Genomic DNA, 25190 nt, shown 5'->3' on the forward strand with positions numbered 1-25190 from the left:
AAAAATTGCAGACATTGGTCTGCTCCCTTTTTGTTTGTTTGATTGGAGTGCATACGACACACATTTACGTTTAAACTGAAACTTTTTCCCATCATAACTATAATGCACCACTGTTTCTGATCTGTTTCTCATGCTGATTGGTTACACAATAAAGAGTGAATCAAAAATTGATTAATTCGGTATCGTAATCATATATTTACAATTTCCATAGGAAAAAAGGGTTTTAACCATTTGAAGTGGTTCATTAAATTGAACTTGTTTCGACAGAAATTGGTTTGATTGAGTCCATTTGTTACGGTAATTAAATCCATACACATCAATCATAACTCTTTCACCCGAACAAATTACGAAGTAAAAAGCGGGTAGCGGCGGCGGCGTCAACAGAGAGGAAAAAAGCGAACAAAATGCGCATCATGTATTTAATAAGTGAGCATATTAACATTGAATGCAACATTCATCTCTCGTCTCCAGGGTGCCACATGGTTTATTTAATGTGGAAATGTGTATCTACATTCATCTTTCGTTCCCACTAGCAACAACAACAATCATCGCAATGAGGCTACTCCTGAAATTAAACAAAAAGCTTTTGGCATTTTGCAGCAGGAACGGGAGCAGGTTTCTTTAATGCTTGCTCGCTTGTATTTGTCTCCCTCTCTGTGTATTAGAGTAGAGCGATTTTGGCAGTTTTTCGAATTTCGATGCGTACACTTGGGAAAAGTTGCGCCATCAAGTCCTGATTCCAATACGAATCAGAAAAGTGTACTTTCATAGTCATATAGTTTATCGTCTAAAATGTTGGTGATGAACATTTTTTCAAAAAAATCGAATTTTTCTACTTTTTGCAAAAAAAAAAGGTAAATTTTAATCAAATATTAACATTTTAGCCATCAAATAGCTTCGTTATCTCAGTTTATACAATAATTACTCATCTTCACCACACTTCGCTGTGGTGGACCATCATTTTATACTTAGTTCGTGCGGAACGAAGAAGGTGAAAAACACTGGAAATTAGAGTGCATCGATTTCTTGTGAGACAGTAAATGATGGGGGGTGTTTATAAAATCGATTTTTTTTGTGCAATTGTGATCGTCGTGAAACTTTCAGAATCTTATTATTGACCGAATAACACATTCTCAGAAAGTTTGAGGTCATTAGGAGTTTATTGGGATAGGAATTAGTGTTTTAAAGATACATCCCGTACAGATGTTGTCGTTCTAAAAAGTTGATAGAATGATTTGTGAGGGAGGTATCCTTAAAACACCTAATTTTTATCCTTAATTGATTCCTAATGGCCACAAGTTTTCTGAGAATGTATTTTTCGGTCGAAAAATAAGATTCTGAAAGATTCACGACGATCGCACAGTTTGTTTTTTCGATTTTATAAAAATACATGGAAAATCTCAAAACGCCGATCCAGAAAGGGGTGATCGTACCAAAGTGCCAGGACAAAAGTTGTTTCTCTTGACGAGATCTATCAAAGCCACATAGGCCTCTCCCATCATTTACTGTTTCAAAAGAAATCGATGCACCTACCTTTTTTTTCAATTGCAAAAAGTAGTAAAATTCGATTTTTCTAAAAAAATGGTCATCACCAACATTTTAGACGATAAACTATATGACTATGAAAGTACATTTTTCTGATTCGTAGGACTTGATGGCGCAACTTTTCCCAAGTGTACGTATCGAAATTCGAAAAACTGTCAAAATCGCTCCACTCTACTGTGTATGTATGTACACCACAGGCCATAAGTTTGGATACCCCTATGAAACGTTTGTTTCTACGTTTTTTGAACATTTTCACTTGAAATTTAGTATTGGATATGAAAATATATCGAAATTCTGACCGAATGGATGATTTGGAAGATAACATTTGGTCGGCCTATGGCCATCTTTTGGCCTTTGAGCTGTGGGAGCGAAAATCGAAGTCTTAAACAGGCCATCGGATTAAAAAGTTATATACGCCATTGGAAAGGCCTTGAAAAGTAGATGTAATTTTTGGTATTAAACATCAAAATCGGCCGGCGTTTGGCCAAGATATGGCCGTTTGTAATTTTTGGCCGAAATCTTCAATCAGCCATATCTTGGCCAAAAGCTGGCCGATTTTGATGTTTAATACCAAAAATGATATGTACTCTCCGAGACCTTTCCAACGACGTATAGCATGTTGATATTGTACAAGCGGTTTGAAATTTAAAAATTTTGGGCCAAATTCATTCATAGGGGTATCCAAACTTATGGCCTGTGGTGTATGTACGTGGTGCATGCGACTCTCATGGTGAACAATACGGCAAGGCATCTTGTAATTACCTCCGTAGTTATTTCATTCGGCTCATGAATTTAATAATCATATTCCACAGTGCGCGGCGCGCACAAAAAGAAAACAAACAATAATAATATCACACTGAATTTCATGGAATGGAAAATTGTTTTACTTACATGCTTCTCGAGAACAGTTGGTAGATGCTCGTTCATTCGTCGTCTATCGTTTCGATTGTCGCTCTGCGAAAACTGTGATGCATTTCCCAAGCGTACGGTTGCCTCGTATCTGGCGCGTTCACGATCTGCGAAATGATTGCATAAAAACGAAACAATAAAAATGGTTTTCATTTCAGAAGTAACAGCAACAGCTACGATTAAATTGCATGTGATTTGCAGCATTTGTGTGGCGCACACATTTTGTAGGACCATTACAAAAGCCTCCCCATAATAATATTGTTTATTATTTAAAAGTGTCATTCCGAATTGAGATGCCAGACCTCTTCCGGTTTATACTTCCATTCACTCTCTCTTTCTCTCTCTCTCTCTCTTTATTCTCTCTCTTTCTTTTAAGCGCACGTTCGCTCGCTCACTCGCTCCCATTTTCTCCATTCGCTTCAAAAGAGAGCAATTAAGTTTTCATATACTCTTTTAAAGTGGTTCTCAACTTCATTATTATCATCAAATCGATATTTTAACACAGCACATTCAACCGACGGTATAACAGTCGTTATAGAAAGTAATCCAGAAGCGTTATGATTAGTAGTCATTAATTACGGTGGTTTAAATTAGCATTCCTTTTTTTTAACGAACTACCCAAAGTTAACTCAAGTGGCACTTAACTTTTTCATTTTTCATTTATTATTGTAAAACAAATCGACATGAATGCAAACATTTTTGTTTGCTGCATGCAATGTTCACAAGTGACTTCATTTCAAATAGAATGATGCAGTTGAGCGTTTGTTTCATTGGACTTTCATTATGTTATGATGAGATTTCGCGAAACATGAACGCAATATGGAATTACAAATACTCGCAATTTCATTACAATCCCATATTTTGATTTTCAATTCCATTTCATTTCTCGTTCAACTCGTTCAAAAGCTCGAATCAATTCCCAGAAAATGCGAATGCACCGTTCAAAGCTTCATTTCAACTTTTTAATCATATTTGTCGAAATGTTTACTATAATTTTAATTCGCAAACTTATTAAATTGCTCACTTTGTTCTCTCTTTCTCTCTCCGGTACTTCACGGTGCATCGGCTTTGTTAGTCACAAAGAATTGCATCAATTTGAAATGCAGTGCTTTTTCCCCTGACACCTAACGTTCGACGGCTTCAATCTAAACGACATACACTTTATTTAAACGAGCAAAAAATTATCTCAACGATGATGGCACTCGTACTTACACATTTTCGACTAGCAATTAATTCACTCTTGAATTGAAGCCATTAAAGCAATGACACCTCTTTTCGTTGAATTTGTGTGTTGTGCCAAAAAGAGATGCGTATACCACATTAAATGGCGTCTGTGTCGCGCGTTAAAAACAAAAGCATCGCACACTAATGATAGCAAAGATCATTATCACCTCAAAGTGGTATCATTGTCAATGGTTTTGTTAGGTATCTCGTCTCGTCTACGTCTGACTCACTGAATACACACAATGAACGATTCACGTACGACCCAAAATTGGTACGGGTTCAATGGCCAAAAGAATGAGGCGTATAGTTTATGTAACAATGAGAGCAATTTTCACCCGAAAAATTCCTCTTAAGCACGAACTAATCATTAAAATCAACGCAGTCAGTCGTCCATATATGCATATTGGGGGAACCCAAACGCAATATTACTCTCACTCTCCCATCGAAGAGCAGCAATTAAATGGATCTTCGCGTGCCAACGCAAATTGGAATTGAAACTTAATTAGTTTGGCAAATGGATTTTCATCGGTGGAACATCAATGGATTTCGCCTCTTGAACTGATTCTTCCATTTAAATGAGCTTTTGATGTCAGTTGCATGCAAATGCGTAACGACATCGATGGCGATGGAAAATGTGCCATTGAGCTCCACACGATAATCAAGTCAAATGATGACAAAACGTGAGCAAGAAAGCCCATAGAAAAAGTGTTAAAACTTTGAGATAGATTCTGTTTTTTCCTCTACACAGAAAATCGCAAGAATGATTGAAATTTTTTATTGAAGAAAATTGAAGGATGAGGCAATTCGTTTCTATTCTGCATATTCTGCTGTGAACTATTGGCGGGTGTGAGGGAGACAAAAAGAGAGACATCGTTCGCGTGATACGAATGTATACGATGCAGAGTACAGTTCAGTTCACATTGATAAATTGCAGACAATAATTCAAAGCGAAGCAATTCAGGCGTTGCCTTCTTTGCCATTTGGCATCATTCCACGTCAACGCCAATCAGATGGTGCTCGATAGCTTATAACTTCAACGCTGCGGAAAGGTGCACGAACACCAAATCATTCAAAACATTCGTTGCCGTCGATGTCGCCCGTTTTCAGTGGTGCACACAGATTTAACGGCGTGCAGACAGCATAAAGCAAAGGAAGCACTACAGAGAAGTGTTTAATGACCAATTAATTTCTACGATAAATGATATAATAAAGACTATTTACTGAAGGGTTTTCAACGGTGTTTTCATACAGTTTTCGCTATCGTTGTGTATTGTCGCTGTGTTCATAAAAGATATGTCAAAGTGCTAAAGAAGTGAAAAAAGCATTCACAGCGGAATGAAAAAGAGAGCATATCGCACAGACACCGTACCGAATGTCCGAAGCTATATGGCATGGCTTATTTTTCTCTTCACTCTCGTTTGCTTTCTCCGTGTCGCTTTTCCCTTTCGGAACAAGAAGAAGACTTGGGAAGTAAAATGGGAAAAGAGAGAGAGAGAGAGAGAGAGAATGAGAAAAAGTTGGTGTGGTGCAGCGTTGCACTTGATAAATAGTCGTAATTGAATGCGAATACGAATGCATAGTGTTATAGTGAAGCGAAGAGAAATTGTATGGGTACAATAAATTTTTGTAACTGCGTTTTAATAATACCTCCCGTCTCTGAAATGTGTTGGAGATTGCAATCGGGAAAAAGTTTTCTGTTTGTGGTTTTACAAAGCGGATCTGTGCAGATCTCTGCGTTTGTGTGTGTGTGTGTGTATGTGGCGTGCTTCAGCTTCTGCAAATGTCTGGTGATAGCATCTGAAAATGCGCTTTGGTTAATTTTCACTCATCCATTTTGCCCGATGCCACTCGTTTGCTTCTATGAAAACCATTTAAACCCATTTAATCTAGTTGAAAATGTGATCATCACACATACGTACACAAAAAGCAAACGGCATACACAAAGAGCGAATCAACAAAAGGCGACGGTAATATGCTTTACGTTTATGAGAGAATGCATACCCACTTGTCGTACAAGTGTCCACAATCTGTAAACTTATAACGGGAAATTCTTTCAACATTTACAGCGTACGGTGTTTTTCTCTCTCTCTCTCTCTCTCTCTCTCTCTCTCTCTCTCGGCTTCTTTCAATATATGTAAGTCACCTTTACATTTGAATGAATTTGTTAGGTGAATGAGTTTCCCCTATGGAGATGATACGAGTGAAATCAAGCGACCGAAAAGAATGATTGAACACTCAACGGAAAATGTTTATTCCAAAGCTCATAGAGGAATAGCGGCAACGACAACAACAACAACAGCAGCAGCAGTAGTAGTCGCAGCACAGAAAATGTGTCATTCGCTTCGTTTGATTGTGATGGAAAATCTCTGCGTGTATACACATACTGTTGCCATATATAGAAGGAATGATCAAGATAAAGCACAGCAATCTAGTGAAAAAAATGTGAGCAACAATTTGTTCATATTATGTTTTACGTATCCACCTTGATTGGTGAAGCATAAGGAACAAAGTCTGTGCCCTTCTCCCTCTCTCTCTCTCTCACCCTTCCTCTCGGTGAAGAAAAAAACTCACCGGCATTGGCTGAAAAGGTGAAAATGTAAATTTTATTTGTAAATAATGCCAAAATATAAATCAGAGAGCGGTATTGCATCACCGAACTATTCGAAGCATTCACAAGATGCGAGTTCGTGCCAAACATAATATACCTGTTTGGTGTTTATGAAGCACTTCGAACGACTGCACACAAACACATGGCCAAGTGAACGAACGAATGAGCGAGCGAACAAGGTGAAGTATAACAACAAAATGCTTTATGCGATCATCAATTTTTTCCGGTGCTTCGTTCGGTCGTTTTGAAATTGAAGAATATATCGTGAGCCAAAGAGTGCGTTTGCTTGTATACGGAGTAAAAGTTTTATGTGTGTGTGTGTGTGTTTGTGTGCCGAAGCGCTATAGTGTGTGAAGTGTGCCAGAGTGTGAAAAACAACAGCATCAAAACCGGTAATCAATTTAGTGACTTTACAGGATCTTACATTTCTTCACAGTCTCCTTGAGCATGAGAGAGAGCGAGAAAGAATTTGTTCTTGCTTGCACAACGAATGATATGGTTTTGAGCTCATTTCTCATTGCTCGCCACCGTAAACTAATGCCATATGAAACCTCGACGAAAAGGCAACTGGCAGAAAGAATAATGCGATCATTTACTGCTTTATTCTCCGGTGTGCACTAAACACCATACTGGCAAGTACACGGCAGAAGAAAGAATGAGAAAGACAAAAATAGAGGTAGGAGAGAGAGCAAGAATGTGGAACAGAAGCCGGCGGCCAAGTACACCAGGTAGATAGTGCAAATAACACGAAAATGAATGTTCACGTTCGCTCTTTTTATAACGAGCGACTTTAGCCATTTGTCCATTTTTTCGATTGCACCATTTAGCATTTTATAGTACAATTTGTTCCTTTAGCGAAGTTTGCGTTTTTTTTCTTTCCAACGTTCTCCTTCTTCATCGTTTTTTCTTTCCAACGTTCTCCTTCTTCATCGCAATTTGTTTGTGTTTGGTTTTTGTATAATACATCTTGCTGAGCACAATTTAGCGTCAACACCATGCACAAGAGTTGCATGGCATTGCGTTGCTATTTTCCACTACAGTCAAACATTGACCATGTAAATAATTCTTGGAAATCTCACTGTTTTGTTTACGATTCTCACTCCTATTTACTTTTTACTGCAATTCACTTCTTATTGATGGTGGTGAACGTCTTTTTCCCGTTCCTCACTTGATTCACCATACTTTTTCTCCATCATTGCACCAAAGAGATTTGTTTCTTTTTCTATTTTCTTTCTCTTCGTTCATGACCATGCGATTCAGAGAATATTCACACCGTCTCTTGAATTAAAATCATCAAGAAAAAAAAGCGTCGAATAAATTTGAGCATATTTTACTTACTTGATATGGAAGTGCTTTGGGTACATTTGCAGAAATCCTGTTCGGGTCCGTTGAAATGGCATTGACTATCACAGTCTTTTTCGTCGGAAAAACAACCTAAAATGAAATCAAACGCACACAAAACAGTCAAACCGAAATGAACGAAATCGTCGACATGCGACGAAAACAAATAAGAATCGGAATAAATTTATGTATTCTACAGCTATCTATTACTGGACACAATTGCCGTTTTTCTTCTCTATCATTCCCGCTCCCACTCTCTTTCGTCATATGACTAGCTTAGAAAGTCAACAAACACTAACTGAGGGCGACACAAAGCAAATAATCATTTGATGTTTATTCGGGGGGCGACCGAAAAATAAAACTAAACTTGATCCTTAAAAAGCGTTACAATAACGATGGCAATGGTAATATAGTGTGCTTTAGACTTTGAAAGTGCAATTGTTGGGGAAAAGCTGAATGAAGAGAAGCGTAGGGAGAGCCAGATGGTGAGGGTATATGGCTGCAAGACAAAAACGGGCCATTTGAAATCGAATAGCCTTGGGAGGAACCAAAGATAAACAACAACATCAGCATCAGCATCCAGATTGTTTATTTTCCTTGTGAACAAGCACATTTTTATGTATGCACCCAATGACGTGGAACACACTCGCTTCCTACCACTCAGCTTTTGATTCGAACTTCTTAGTGCCGCTGTTGCAGCACAGCATTTTTAAATGCATGGGATTTATAAGACTTTGCCATTTAATGCACTTTCCTTTCTGTATTGGGTGTATATAGTCTAGCTTTTGCCATTCTTCTTGATGTTTTTCGTCATTGTTTCAGAATAGTTTCCACTTTGGTAACAAATAAAGTCCACATAAAGTAGACGATCTAACGAACGTAATGCCAGGGCGATAAGCATGGAAAAAGTGTTCAAGTGTATGTGTGGGTCTGTGGACGATGAGACAAAAACAATTGCAAAACAATGCACAAACATACACATTATTCAAAGAGAATAGATTCATGTTTTAATGACTCCATATGTTGCCCGAGCAAAGTGTCATTAGTTTGGCTTAAGATATTCCCTTTGCTTTGGTCTCCTTTACACATTTTCTATCCATCGCGCTGCGCTCTATGTACCCCATTGCCTCACTCTCTGTCTCTCGTATACACTCGGTCGCATCGAAAAACTTTCGCTTAAGTGGCTTGTGCGTGTGTGAGCACGTGCACTGCATTTGTGTATTGTTTATCGAAGTTCAAAGTTGGAATATTTTTGCAAAGAGACGCTCAACACCCCCAGCCGCATAAATTCGCAAAGAGATAGAAAATCGGCTGGAGTTAAAATGATATAAGCATCTCATACACACACATACGCGACAGAACGTGCTTTTGGGTTACTCCATGTTTTTATTTTTCAACTGTAAAACTTGCTGAAAATGATTGCATGAGATGGTATTAAATCAGCCTCGTTATCACTTCACAACATCTTTCTACAGATTAGATACAAAATTTCTTGCTTGTCATTTAGAGTGCTTAAACGTTTCAGGGATTGCTTTGCTCGCTTCATGTTTCATTACATGCAGAACACCATGACCAGAATGCATCGAGTTGAGGGAGTCCTTCACAAAGCTAAACTTGGATTTACCGAAGTAGGATTATCAATAAATTAAAATCGTATAGAAATTGATTTGATTAATTAACATGAAGGATGAAGATGAACTTCGAGAAGATAGATAAGAACTTCTTAGTCTCTTCAATCGGATAAATGGTCAAATGATATGTCTTTTAGCCTAATTGTCAATGTATAATCAACAGACTAAAGTTTTGAATGTACACAAAAAACGAGTATGTAAAGTATGGGTTCCAAAACGATAAATCTTCTACTAAAAAAATCTGCTCAAATGAAATGACGTTTCTTCCTGTATTTTAGTGCGCTCTCAACATTTCAACAGATAGCTGTGCAAATCACGTCAAAATTAGCTAATCACTTATATGATATAGCTTTAAAAGACAATTTTCACTAAAGTTCAGTGATTTGGAAACTTCGAAGGGCAACATTTTCGTCGGACACCGTCCGGTCAGAAGCTAAAAAAGTAATCAAAGTCCATAGATCAAATGAAAACATTCGACTTTTAGGTAAAAGGAATTGCATTTGGTCTATGTAGAACAGAATCATGTAAATGGCCTTGAGTTAGCTCTACTTTCTTCAAAATATTCAATAAAATGGAATCATTAAATTCCCTGCTGGTGATAAAAAGGGTCAGTGGTTGAGACAACGCATAGAACGTCTGTTGCTGCCTGGTGATACTATTTGAGCCATATGCAACAAACTATCTAAATAGATAACTAATGCTTAAATATGGTAAGTCGAGTCCGAATTACACTGCCAGCTGCAAGAATGGCTCACGGTGTTGTGAGCACATGCTTACACACACACACTCGCACTCACATATATAGTCATAAACAAAATCTGGCTTTTGAATTTTCGATCGCATAAATTCGGTGAAATTGCCTCCTGTAATATTTGCATGAAAAGTTCGCAGGCATTCTACAGAACAAAAGGTGGCTTTAGTTAATTTGAAACGATAGATTTATCGGTGGAAGTGAAAATGTGAAAATGCACAGTGAATGGCATGCTACAACTTCTGGCGTTCGAAATCTGGTGTGTCAGTTTTGGCTTTTACAGAACGTACCCTACAAGAATTGCGGAAAATAATTTGCAGAGTTAACGAAATCAAATATTTTTGTACAGCCCATTCGAAAATATGGAACAGCATCAACTCTAATGAATTTCAACTACAACTCACTTCAAATTTCCGTGTTCTCAGCATTCCATTCTTTGCGTTCACTGAATCGTAATATCCACACGCAGATACAACTAGATGCCTCACGTTATACACACGCATCGAGAGAATGGGTCCGTATTTTTGTTTTGCATGCAAATAGTTGTTTTGCTTCTCGTTAAAAGTTGTACGGTGCTGTGTTTTTTTAATGATATTTCACGGCAAATATAAATAAACTATCACATTGTAGCGACGAACGGAACGATGTTTGCGTTCTACGCGATGGATTTTTCAAATTAAATTCTATGTGTTGCATAAACCATCACACAAAGACACGACTTCCTGAAAGAGTGTGTGTATTTGTGTGTTGTTTTGATTTTGTGCAACAAACCTAGCGGCAATTTTATTTATGCAAAACACATCAGCACATCACACAGAGAGCAAGCAGCGAGAGAAGGAAAGAAGAAAAATACCCAAGTGGAACAAATAAAATATGTGACAAAATGCCTAGCAACACAAAGACTGATGTTCGTTTATTGGAATTTATTTTGTTGAACTATGGTGAATTATGCGCTAGCATTCCGTGAAGTCGTAGCCAATGTACGTACATATAGTGAGTACTTGCTCTGCCTTTATATCAGATAAATATCGAAAATGAAAAATCGTTAGCTGTTATGAATGAAACGAGCGAACGAACGAGCCGCGTTGAACTTGCACAGGGCCATATTTGTGTAAATAAAACAATGTTTTCATGAGCTTCAGAAATCCCATTCATTTTCGTTCGGCACTGCAGCTGCACTTGTTATTGTTATTATTATCCCATTCAGCGCGCGTGTGTGTATGTGTGCTTTTCTGTTGTCGCCCGGAGGCATTCATTACCTGTTCTGCATACGCTCGGAAACGAAAGAATAAACCATATAAATTAGTTGATAACGAAGGCACTCGCAAAATTTATATACATGAATGCCTGACAACCAGAACTAAATCAATTAATTTATAGTTTTCGTGGAAAGTTGGACAAACTGAGCCGATTCAAAGCACGACCGTTCAATTGTAGGTCTCAACTGGAGTATCAAGTCACAACCGCTGTTTGACAGTTCATTGGAAATTGGCAAATTTTAAATTGCATCACGAAAATTGATAGGTATTTTGTTTGTGTATCGTAAAACGAGCGAATCGCTCACACTATCGAAATCGGCGCCAATTTACATATTTTCCCATTCGATGGCATTTAACAACACGGCAATAAAACACTCCTTTTCTGTACAAATATTGATTTTCACTTAATTTTCCACCATCGCTTACCATTTATGTCCTCGTCTTCCGGTATTTGACACTTCTTGCCTTTGAATCCTTTCGGACAAATACATGTAACACCTGCGTCTCCAATTTGTCTGTGGAAATGAAATGGGAAAAATATTAAAATTACATTTATTTAAATTTCACTGTTATTTCGAAAGTAAATCCTTCTTCAGAATAGTGTAATTCAATGGAAATGGCCCATTTCAATTTCAATAATTAAAATTCTCTCATTTCTTTTTTGTTGTTTGTACTTTATACAGTGAGAAAAAAATGGCATTGAATTAAACGCTTCATTGAAATGGAATTGATTACATTTTTCAAATGTGTGTGTGTGCTTGCCAGAGCGGTCAACGAGCGCTCGTTCGTTCGTTCGTATGCGAACATGTTCGTTTGTTCGTTCGTTCGTTCGTAGAATCTACGAACATGTTCGTTCGTTCGTTCGTTCGTTCGTAGAATCTACGAACATGTTCGTTCGTTCGTTCGTTCGTTCGTAGAATCTGCGAACATGTTCGTTTGTTCGTTCGTTCGTTCGTAGGTAAAATTTCATTTTTTTTTTTCAAACATAAAATTTTCTTATTTCTTAAAAAAATATAGGAATGATCCTATGTACTCAATAATACTGTAAGCACTATAATACTGTAATTTACAAGTTGTGAACATTATTTTCGCACAAAAAATTTAACGAATATTTTTTTGAGTTTCCACTTGCGCAATTGAATGAAATTGAAACTAATTAAAAACATCTTCACTCAACAAAAAACATCGCTGAAAATCTTACTTTCACTCATTGTGGTTTGTGTGTCCGCTGGCGAGAATAGAATGATATGATAATTAGCTGGACATGAACGTGGAAGTTGTAAAATGATGAAAGTAATGCATACAGAGAGAGAGAGAGAGAGAGAGAGAGTGAGAGAGATAAAAATGACAAAGACAGCAAAGTTCATCTCTTTTTGTCATTTATGGTGTGCAATTCAGAGAGACTTGTTGCAGTGATGATTTAAATCACATGGACGTTCAAACAGTGTGTGTTTTACGCACTGTGTTAAATCGCCACGTGCAAAACAGTTATACGTTTAGACAATGTTTTGTTCTGTGATCGTACAACACACACAGTTCGAGCGACAACGTGCTTCATGATATCACAGCAACAAGACGAATCTGAAATGTGCACACCATACTTGGCAAAAAGAGATGAACACTGTCTTTGTCACTTTTTCTATCTCTCTCTCCGTATGCATCACTTTCTTCGTTTCACAACATTTGAAACCAGCATTATTATTGCTTATTGCATTATTATGCATCCAATTGTGCAAGTGGAAACTCAAAAAAATATTCGTTCAATTTTTTGTGCGAAAATAATGTTCACAACTTGAAAATTACAGTATTACAGTGCTTACAGTATTGAGTACATAGGATCATTCCTATATTTTTTTAAGAAATAAGAAAATTTTATGTTTGAAAAAAAAAATGAAATTTTACCTACGAACGAACGAACGAACAAACGAACATGTTCGTAGATTCTACGAACGAACGAACGAACGAACGAACATGTTCGTAGATTCTACGAACGAACGAACGAACAAACGAACATGTTCGCATACGAACGAACGAACGAGCGCTCGTTGACCGCTCTGGTGCTTGCTCACTATGCAGTTATTGCATGGTTGGATGCAAGCCGTACCCTTGTTTGAGCCGCACAAATCCAATTTTTCGCGCGGGGATATGATATTAATTTGAAAAACAATGAGCGGCATGACATTAAAATTAAACCGAATAATTGTTTTCTTCGCACCAATTGCGATGACGCGTTGCGCCATTGAGTGTGTATCATCGTTAGAAATCCATTGGAAAGTTGGGTACGTGCATGCGTACGTGCGCGCGCTTGAGTGTAAAATGAACAAAATGTTAAGTGTTGCGGCTTTGAAGCACGCGCAAAACCGCGGTATGACGGTTCTTCAAATAGCTTTTATTACGCTTCAATTTTCCAAATGCTCTTTTCTTCCCATTCCACTCGTGCTCTCCCTCTCATTCACTCGCTCTCTGTCTCTCTCTCTCTATCGCTTTAAAGCGAAAATCATTGTGTAATTATCGTCGTTGTCATAATCGCCGCTGCTATCTGTATTAGAAAAGCGCACACCACCACCATCACCGCCAACAACAATAACGACATAAGCCATATTTACCATCACTTATTCTAACTCAAGCTGGTGTTTCCGGTAATTGTTTTCGTGTTCAGTGCTCTACACACATTCTCAACGGTTGGCAGAACGACAACGACATGCCATTGCCGATGCCATTTTCATTTGATGTGATGGGAGTATGTGCGAGATAGCAAGAAAGAGAAAGAGAGAGGGAGCGTAAGAAGAGAGAAATTCAACCGAAAAATGAGAGTAAGTGTGTCGTCAATATATTGAAATGGGACACGCTTTCCCAACGCGCCAACCAACCAAATACCAACAATTCCAGCAAACTGACAAACACCATTGACATTTAGCAACTGTGTTGAGTTCCATAGTGATTGCGTCTCTACGTATATACACATACATAGATAGAAAATAAAGCAGGCTTATTGAACTTGGCGAGCAATTATTTTGTGGATGCGATGCAAATAAACTCGATGTAAATTAAAAGTGATGGTAAAGCATTTCAACGTATCAATTCCAGATGCGTTCAAATGAAAGCGATGATTCGGCGAAAATGACGAGAGAGAAATTTTTTTCGTTTGTATGCGCATTCAATTCGTAGACCGAACGAGCGATTTTACATTGAAAATGCCCTTTTGTAGTCAACAATTTCACAATATCAATTACTTATGAAAATGATGACCATGGCAACAGCAACACATCTCGATACTTTGGTAATTGAAATTCGATTTTATGCTGGAAGAATTTGGAATATTCTATTAAAATAAGGAAAAAAAAGAGGCCAGATTTATGGCACAATGAACAATTATTCAACATTTTGTCGAATGTGTTTTCCATTTAAAATTTTAAGATCATTTGAAAACAGTTCCATTTCCGTACGTAAGCAAACAAATGTAGAAGAATGTGACATTTCGTCAAGAACTTTAATGCATTTCGAAGTGAATGCTGTGACATGCAGAATTTTTAATATTTGTTTAACAGTTGCATGTGAAAACACGAAACTATACAAAACAAAGTCTGGCGATATTTTTTAAACTGAAAATTCGCATGCGAACACAATCACAGAGTTTGCAACTGAAGCATCGCTGCACTTGAAAAACATTTTTCGAAATCATATTCAGTGTTCATCAGATGCAATCTGCTACTTTTTTCCGCATCGCTTCAAAAAATGATAGACAAAAAGTGTAGTGAATCGTTATGCACTTACTTGCAAACTCCGCCATTTTCGCAAAAGTCCTTGTCTCCATCATGGCATAAAGGCCCCACGCCGCAATCGTCTCCGCTGTGGCCCGGAAAGCATGAGCAGTAATACGACCTACAGTGGAAAAAAGAGAGAGAAAAAATAAACACAGAGAATGAATAGTTTTATGGGGAAAAATACACTTTGGGAACGACCAAGAGCTTAAAATAAGAACGATTTACCAATGATTGCTGTTTTATACACCCTCACATACACCAAACAGTAGACAGAAAGACAAAGTGTGCTTTTGAGGATGAAATTGCTTGAAAGCATAAAAATAACACAAATCATAATAATACAATAACGACAAATTATTCGAGCGAAAATTGGGTGCGTGTTTGAGATCAAAGCGAGCCCATGATGTAGCATAATATCTAGTAATGGAGTTCAAACCGTTCCAATTTCATTTGGTTCCGGGAAATGTGTCCTTTTCTTCGAAAAATTGGCTCATGATTTAAGGCAATCTTTTGTGGATTTGGTTTCCGGTTTTTTTATGCCAACGATTCCGTACATGTCTCGGTAATTTGTCAATTTTCCACATTATTTCAATCTTGTTGTCATATCAACCAGGTATGAAAAAAAACGATCCTTTGCTTCAAATGCATACACACACACAATCAAAATCCCTACCATATATCATACTTTCATTTGTATGCTATCATAAACATTGCGCCATGAATTATAAATCTTTTGATAAGAAAGAAAACAATGGCAGTGTAAACAAGTGAGAATATCAAGGGATGGCATAGCGCACAGGTAAACGTTCAGCCAAAACACGACAAGTCTGGCGGTTGGCAATCAAAAAAAAGTAAGGAGTTAACAATAATAAAAACAGGCAGCAACAAGACTACACAATTTGCCTAACACATTTGTGAGAGTCATTTTGAGAGAGAGAAAAAAACATATGTAAAAGTGTCACTACAAAAAGGTTCAATTTGTATACATCCATAGATGCCCAGGCCGATTCCATCAGACTGTGTTTTTTTTGTTTGTGTTAAGCTTTAGCTTGAACAAGCTTCACATTTGTTGTTGTCGCTCTTCAGCCCAAGTATTCATGTTAAAAGTTTCAACAATGCATTGCTTTAGCTGCAGGGGCTCTTGTCGGTTTGTGTCGGTGGAACATTCATCGTTGAAAAACGTTCAAAAGGCAAATAAAACGGAAACACAAAACAAAAGCACCCAACAATGCAAACTAGCAACAAGATTTTTAAGTTCCGATTATGGATCTGCCTACTTTGGCTCAGTCTCTCTCTCCTTCTCTTTCTCTCGTCCTTTCTTACTACCCAATTCTCTCTGTCTCACGGTTCGTAGAGAAGCAAATGTGACACGTGAAATTGTCTGTGACAACCAGGAAAAAATAGTCGAATAAGGCAAACAAGAGATGAAAGATGAACACACACAAAAAAGTCAGGCAAATTCAAATTCAACCAAATGATACAAGTAAAAAGTTGAGAAAAACAGCGAGAAAAAACAACGATGATAACTCAAAACCTCACTGATAAAGCCAAACAAAATGAGGCAATTCTCATGAATATAGATGGTAAGGTTTTCTTTGTCTTTTACCTTTTCTGCCAAACAGTCTTTTGACATCCGATGTAGCTGAATATTTTGTTATTGAAACGGTGCTCAATGTTTGTCCTACGTATACATATTTGGGTTTTATGTTTGAAAAAGATGCTTGCAAAATGAACTTGTGAATTATGACATTCATTCCCTACGTTCCATCGAACCTAGGAGAATATCAGGCTCCTGAATCATGTGAGATATTTGAAATAAACATTAATTGTATGACATATTTTTGAATATTTCGAAAAAATTAATCAGATTTTTGTGGATTTTGGAGATATTTGAGATTTTTTGTATTAAATCTAAATAAATACATTTAAATATCATTCATAATCACAAAAATCCAAAATATTCCGCCGTATTCACAAATATCCACCATATTTCATACGACAGATTCTTAGAGATAAATTGGATTTTTTTGAAATATTTGAAATAATTTAAGCGTGATATTCCCCTAGCATCGAACGGTAGGTATCTCATTTTGTTTTTCTTCTTGAATTAACTTCTTTTATTTTTCGTTCTGGGTTCATAAATGTCAAACTTTGTCGAGACAGAAGAATACAAGAGCCAGGAAAAACATTTCAGTGCATTTATTTGCGTTTAAAGCATTTTTAAGAGGTAGCTATGGTAATCGCATTCCTTTGAGATGAATTCGTGGAAATTGGATAAGAGAAAATTGCATTGTCAGCATTTCCGTTGGGAGTTTTTTGAGTGGAATAGAAGAATAGTTTGGAGTGTTTTTAATAACATTGTTATTACTGAAAAAAGCTATGCTTTAACAGATTTTACTTGTTATTCTTTGCATTTGCTTTTGCTTCATTTCCAACACTGTTGCTATGAACTCTTTACACTGCTCCGAAATTTTTAAATACCAGAAAAATGTGTTCCAAGTTCACGCTTAATTTGAATGGTTTGATTTAAGTTGAAATAAAACTTAAAATCGTTGTAATAAAAAAGTTTGAAAATGAGGTTTTCATGTAAAAACACGTTAAAACATGTGCCATAAAATGAAAGATGCGTAATCGAATTTCCCGTCGAAACCACGTTTGGTCATCTAAAACAACATTTCATAACGTTTTAATAATCGACGAGTGATCACGTGCACACAAAACCGTGAATTACACGGGATGTATGGTCGTTTGAAACGTTGTTAAAAAAATTCGCGTTCTAGTTCGAACAAACTCGTAAAATACACGAACCCAACACAATCACTGCATTGCCGAAATATGTGTGTGCATTTGAAAAAAGCTTTTTTTTTTTTATTGCGGATCAAACTTTTTTCTCCCCATCCCGATACCAGAACGTGTTCATGCATTGTATGAACAAAAAAGTTCAAACAAAAAAGTAATGCATTGTTGTAAAATGAATCGTCAGTCTTCGACGATCGATGCTTTTATGTGCATGCTTTGCTGCTCTGTTCCTATCGTAAAATGTTGCAATTTACATGGTGTAAAAATTTTATGCGAGAAAATTTTCCGTAAAAATGATAAATTCGTTGTTTTCCGCTCCCCTTTCACCCCTACCAAACTCGATCATCGAAAATCGTAAATCGGACGATTCGTATGCGCCCAGAACATTGTAATAAAATGCACTCACTGACACACTTTTACTCAGCACAAAAAACAGTTCAACCAATCAGGAAGATAAAGTTATCGACTAGGAAAATATGGTTTTTTCGTGTCTGGTATTGAATGCGACAGATCGTGAAATTTTAATTTTATCGTTTTTTTTCGTTCCATTTCATAATTGATTCTTCGTTTACAAATTGTCAGAATGGCTTCGATTTTTTCGGTGAGAGCATTACCATTGATGTTTTGATTGATTTGAAGGTGGAGCCATTCGGAATACGTTTTTCGAGAATTATAGGTCAATTGAATACCCAAGGAAGGTGATTTTACTATTTAGTAAGTTCTCTTTTGTTTTTCCTTTTCAATCAAGTAATTTGAATACATTTTTCCCACTGTTGACTACTGGGATAGTATTCCACGCAATGTCGACTATAGCGTTGCCGATTATCCTGCGAACGATTGATTGTATTGTATTGTATTGTTTATTCACGTTAAAATTATTTACATTATGGGAAATATTGTGTTTGGGATTCAGTCTAATGACTATGCAGCAAATGAAAGTTATTCTAGATGTGAGATTTGTGTATGAATGGAATTGAGTGATTTTAGTTTGAGGAAAAATACGTTATTAAAACCTCAATATAAATAAATTTTTCTATATCTTATGCCTACTATTTACAAATGCACTGTTAATGCAAATGGTATTTAACGCGTGTCTCTTATGGGACTAGTTAAAAATGGAAAATTTAATTGCAAAGATTAGTAGTAAAATTTGTACTGTTGACATTTCACATTAAATCAATTTCTCTAATTAGATCAAAGTCGGAATTATTGCACTCTAAAATGAAATTTGAGTTTAATGTTTCTACGAATTTATCAAATCTTTGAATTTTCGAGATTTGTTCAACAAACACGGTTGGTGTTCTCCTTGGCAATTTATGGATTGTTTTGACGATTTTATTCTGTAGTACGTTGAGTTTGTGTGTGTGTGTGACTGCTGCGCTCGACCATACTGGGCTACCGTATGCCAAAATCGGACGTACAACTGATGTGTAGATAAGGGCTTTGTTGGTTGTTGACATTTTGGATTTCGGTGCAAGCATCGGGTATAATGCTCTGAAGCATTTATTCGCTTTGTTGATTGCGTTTGATATGTGGTCTTTGAAGGTCAATTTTTTATCAAAAACCATGCCCAGATATGTGATGGAATTTTGCAATGCGATTGTACGGTCATCGCATTTTAGCTGCGTAGTCGGAATGCGCCTGCGTTTACCATCGAACGTGAATAGTATTCCTTGAGTTTTGCTCGCATTGATTTTTATCCTCCATTTTCTGAAGAATGACTGAATCGAGTGAAATGAATCGTTCAGCCGTTTAATAATTTTATTCGATGTTTTGGCCGATGTGTATATCCCTGTGTCGTCGGCATACAGCGCTAATTCGATATTGTTTTCGGTCGGCAAATCGGCGATGTATAGCGCATACAAAATTGGTGATAGGCATGTCCCTTGCGCCAATCCAGCTGGGATGTTTACGATGCGTGATGACTCATTGTTTACATTTACCGAGAAGTGACGATTTCGTACAAATGCATTGATCATTCTGGTTAGATATGTTGGTAGCTTCATTTTGATTAACTTGTATACCATGCCATCGTGCCAAACGGTATCAAAAGCCTTTTCGATGTCGAGCAGTAGCATTCCGGTTGACCGTTTACGTTGTTTGTTGATTTGAATGAATTGTTTGATGCGCATGGCCTGGTGAACTGTCGAATGTCCTCTCCTGAAACCAAATTGATAGTTCGGCAATAGGTTTTTATCTTCGATAAAATCGATAAGTCGTTTTTGGATGATTTTTTCGAGGATTTTTCCCATTGCACTCAGTAGACTTATCGGTCTGTAGCTTTGTGGATCGGTGGGTGGCTTTCCAGCTTTGAGAATCGGGATCACTTTTGCGATTTTGAATGATGATGGCCAGTGTGACAGTGATAAGCATTTGTTGATGATTTCTGTTAGCCATTTTATTGCAGATGTTGGCAATTTCTTGAGCAAAATGTTTGGGATGGAGTCTGGTCCGGGTGACTTGTATGGTTTCATCACTCTGATTATTTGTTGAATTTCATCAAGTGTAATTTGAGGGACTTGACAACTCATGAATGAGAGTGAGTTGAACGAATTGATGGTGCGATTTACAACGGCATCGTTTGCGTGCGTATATTTTGATGTGATTTGGTGTGACTTTGCAAAAATTGAAGCTAAACATTCTGCTCTATCGTAATCGCTTATCAAAGTAGTGCCATTAATTTTGATTTTGTTGTGGTGCGATTCAGTTTTGCCTCTGAATTTTTTAGCCAGATTCCAAACCTTTTTGCTCCCTTTTTCCATGTTACGTAGTTGAGTGTTCCAGTGTGTATTTGTGTCTAATTTCACCATTCTCTCAATTAATTTCTGCATTTTATTTAATTCGGTCTTCAGTTGTTGCTTTGCCTCAGTTTCGTTCGTTCGTTGCCACTGACGTTTTAGCTCGTTTTTCAGACCAATCATGTGTTTTGTATCAGGCGTTATTTTATTTTTGGTTTGTGGTGTTATGACGGGTACGCTGTGTGCCCGTGCCTCTGTGATTTGGTCCGTGAAAATGTTGATGACATTATCGATCTCATTTTTGCTGTTTGGAATCGGAATTTCGTTGATTTTGGATTCGATTATGCGACGATATTGCATCCAATTCGCATTTTTGTAATCAAAGATTTTTTTCGGAAAGTAATCACTTGTGCCGTGGATGTTACAGATGACAGGAGCATGATCTGATGTGACGTGATTATAGTGAGTGGATAAATCGAATGCAAAACTGACGTTAGAGAGCAGCAGATCGATTGTTGAAGGAGATTGACCGGAATGTGGGAAATGAGTGTGTTCTGGGGTGTTAAAAATCATGTATTGGCTATTCTGTTGCATTTCAAACAATACATTTCCTGCTCTATTATTTTTATTGCAATTCCAAGCTGTATGTTTCGCGTTAAAATCACCGAATAGCATGTACTGTGTGTTGAGGCAGGTCATTATCTCTATGTCATTCGCAAAGTTGATCGAATATTTCGGGCTGTATGCTGCTACAATGCACGTTGGTTTTTTGTTTATGTTTATTTCGATGGCAACATTTTCAATTGATGTGGTGGTGAACGGTGAGCGCACTTTGTGTGGTATGTTGTTTCTTATTGCGATAGCTACGCCACCGTGAGCGTGAGTGAGTCGGTCGTTGCGATAGATAGTGAAGTCTTTGATTTGAAATGTATGCTGTGGCTTAAGGTATGTTTCGACCAACAGTAGAATGTCAATGTGTTCGCTTTCGAGAATGTATTCTAGTTGTGTTAGTTTCGCTTTGTTTGTGATGCTTTGTGCATTCCAGAACATGAATTTCGGCCGATGATTAATTGCAGGAATTTTTCAAAATATCAGCAATGACCATCATTTGGTCTAATTTAGTTTTGCATTTTTGTAAATTACGAATGCTACTGAATAAAATGTTCGCTACTTCGGCGAAAGAAAACAGTTCATTGTTGCTATTGCTGTTGTTTATACTCGCCGATGTGTATGTGAATGGTTCTGCTGACGGATTCAATGATGCCGATGATGCTACTGTATGTTGTTGTTGTTGTTGTTTATTTTGTGTGCTGTTCTGCGTGATAATATTTGCATACGATGCGTGCAATGGTGGTGGTGCGGGCGCTGGAACGAAACGAACGTTTGTGTTGTCGTTGTTTCTCTTTTGTGCGGATGTTCCACGTCTGTGCTTGTTCTGTATGCTTTCTTTGGCTGTTAAGTATTTCGCGCGGAATGGGCATCGCACATCATTCGCTTTGTGGTCATTCGGCAGATTTGCACTCATACAATTAAAGCATTTGAATTGTGGATTTGTTGTCTCCTCTGTAATGGTCGTGCAGTCGCTATGTAAATGTTCACCACCACATTTAAAGCACGCTTTGAATCTGTTGCATGACGTCATCCCATGACCAAACATCAGGCAGCGCATACACTGTGTAGGGCCCTTGCGTTTGGATTTGTATGGGAGCCACTTGACGATGTGATAGTTCACTTTGATGTCTTTCAGTGTTTTCATGTTTACAGCTGTGCTGTCGAACTCACACAAGTACAATTTGTTCGGAGAACTGGTGTTAAACATCGTGATTTTGTTTACGTGTATGTTGCTCTCTGTTTCTAAACATTCGCCGATTTCTTTTGTATCCATTTCTGGCAAGCCAGAGAGAATGACTTTGAACACTTTAGTACCGCTATCTGGGTGCGTGAAAAAATCTATTTTGTTTGCTGTCAAAGCATCTGAAATTGTTTTTTTGTCTTCGATCGATTTCGCAAAAATTTTACGGCCGATGCTCAATAATTTTATATCACATGAAACTTTTAAATCGTTGAGAAGTTTTTTAATATCAAACACATAATTTGTAACAACAATTGGCGACACTTTTGTTTGTTTCGGTGTAGGATCTGAAATGTCTTCGTTTTCATTTAATGAGCTGAATTTGTTTGTGAGAGGCACTTGAAATGAACTCAAATCAATTTTTTGGTTCCGTCTTCTTTTTGCGGTGATTTTAAATCGCGGTGAATTACTCTTTTTTGTTCGAACTTTGTTTTTGTTCATATTGACGGTTTAAATTTTGTTTTGGTTTCGTAAACTTAGTAGAAATAACGGAGCGCTATTCTTATACGTCTTACTTCAGTGAAGAACACTGCGAACGATTGAAGCAATATTTCATACGATGGTTTAAAGGATTGCCTTTTCATGAATTTTGGCGCTAATCAAAACTATTATGAGCAACTTGATTGTAACGCCGAAAATATGAAATACTAGGAATTATTTAAAATTGGCGTAAATAATAGTAGAATTGATGTGGGAATTTGTCGCATCAACACCGCACCTTCTACGAAAATGCTGGTTATTTATGCGCAGAATGGTCAAATACATTGAGGATCACCACATGTTCGGCGATGCATATTTTCAAACAAAAACAGTTTAGTTGCTCTACGGTTTTTTGTTCTCCATTATTCTATATCGGTGTTGGTGTGCTTTTTTCCCCCGCCACATCCATCCATGAGTTTTTGCGTACCCTTATAATATGCGGTGTTGGTAATAGTTGGCCTTTTTTGAGTTGACCATCTTGTTTTTGCCCAGCTCCTATTCTATTTGTTTTGCAACCTTAAAGCTGAAATCCACATTGAGGTAACCATTGTTTGAATGGTTTTGTAAGGTGTGCTTCAACTTTTTCTCCATTATTCCGCGTAATGTTGTTTTGGCACGTATATGGAAAAAGTGAGTAAATGTTGAGTGGGTTTGTAGTCGTTTAACCGGAGTTGTGTTAGTTTTAATGTGAATCAACATATAAATTCAATTTTTTTCACTTCTCTCTCTCTCTCTCTCTCTCTCTCTCTCTTTCTCTCTTTCTCTGGGGCGAAATCGAAACGTACATACATACATACTTTAATATCCCCAAAGCGTTTAGATTACGAGCGCAACTCTGGCAGAAGAAGCGATTGTTTTTCAAGGATTTTAAATGAGAAGGGATGCGAAAATCCACTTTCAGAAGCGGTTTTTCTGCTCAGTCGCATTAGGGTTTTTTTTCGATCCACAACAAAGTAGGGATCAACAACACACGAATAGAAATCAAAGGAATCAAATGCAGTTTTGCATGCACTTCAAGGAAATTTCTGTTCTAACAAGACCTCGTTCACAAAGAATGCTGTGCAGTTTTGCATGATGTAAAGCCGTTGTTCACAGAGACGCTGATGTAAAAAGAACCGAGGGGCATAAGAACTCTTTTTTGCAAGCCCATTTAATTAAACTTTGGTCTTGGGTGACACTTTGTTTGAACGTAAGAGTATTAAAACCCGTTGACAATTAAAATATGGTACTCGCTGTGAAACGGAGAAATTTCCATTTTTATGAGATGCTCGGTAAATATACCAAATATTCCCGTTGTTTACAAATGATGTTCCGGTTTAATTTACACATCCCAACGAGAAAATGCGGTGAAGTTTTGCATTCAGAGGAATTTTTCGCTCATTACAAGCGAGCTAGCGTTGTCGTGCGGCAACAACGATGACGTCGACGATTCTAATGAAATGAAAACCATTGTTATAAATAATTCAACGAGGATAGTTGTTGTGTCTCTCTCTTACTCTCTCACTCTCGATCGTGTGCATGTGTTCAAGTGGCGTATCGGTGTCGCTTGTCTCTATTTTAATTTGAACTCAGCAGAATTATAGCACGTATATGGTTGGCCTTTTTCGAACGGGGCGATGCGATTGTGAAAGCCGCAAAGTAACGTATGCTTCATGGACAATAGAAAGATCCAAAAACGCTTGTGTTTTCCACATAACTTTAGACATGAATAACATATATTCATTTTTGTTGTGTGTGTTTTTGTGTGAATAAGTCTTTGTGTGTGTCGTTCGAATCCAACTTCAGGGAAACATCCTTAAAATATTTAACGATGTGTAAATTTTCAGCTTCAATGAAAATGCTACAAAGTCTACGACCATGAACGGTTCCCAAAAATCCACCAACATGGAAAATTTATGGCCGTTTAAGTTCGGATTTTCGGAAAATGAGGTGACTGTGTTTCTCTCTTTCTATGTATGTGTGTTTGCCGCTTTTGTATTCATATGACATTCTATTCGAGACACTAAACTCCGTCGACCAGCTGTAAATTGTGTCTCGCAGTGTAAATGCTTTTGAGGACATCATTGCAGTTTATTTATTGAAATAAATGGTGTCGTAAATTTATTTATCACCATTACATAAATGGAAATGCTATATATATAGCATTGGTTTTGGCTTTGGCTCAGTGTCAACGAGTTTGTGGCAAACAATTATTGCCTTTATCGATTTAAATGGTGGTCGAATGGCTTACATTTTGATTCGTATCGATTTCGTTTGGATACACACAACTGCCACTCAAATATAAATACA

At 37.3% G+C, this 25190-nt stretch overlaps 1 protein-coding gene across 3 annotated transcripts in view; it reads right to left on the bottom strand.

The window, feature by feature from the left end:
* Window positions 1–25190, bottom strand: part of LOC129567889 (uncharacterized) — a 181919-nt gene that overhangs the window by 78192 nt on the left and 78537 nt on the right. For all 3 annotated transcript variants that reach the window (XM_055445253.1, XM_055445252.1, XM_055445254.1), the window contains exons 4-7: window positions 15043–15150; window positions 11695–11783; window positions 7625–7720; window positions 2437–2561 (exon numbers count right to left, since the gene is read on the bottom strand). In XM_055445253.1, coding sequence (XP_055301228.1) covers window positions 2437–2561; window positions 7625–7720; window positions 11695–11783; window positions 15043–15150 — 418 coding nt within the window. The remainder of the gene's footprint in view (window positions 1–2436; window positions 2562–7624; window positions 7721–11694; window positions 11784–15042; window positions 15151–25190) is intronic.

The sequence above is a fragment of the Sitodiplosis mosellana genome, unplaced genomic scaffold (assembly GCF_009176505.1).
Source record: "Sitodiplosis mosellana isolate CC-2019 unplaced genomic scaffold, AAFC_SMos_1.0 Smas_scaffold_13, whole genome shotgun sequence".
NCBI lineage: Eukaryota > Metazoa > Arthropoda > Insecta > Diptera > Cecidomyiidae > Sitodiplosis > Sitodiplosis mosellana.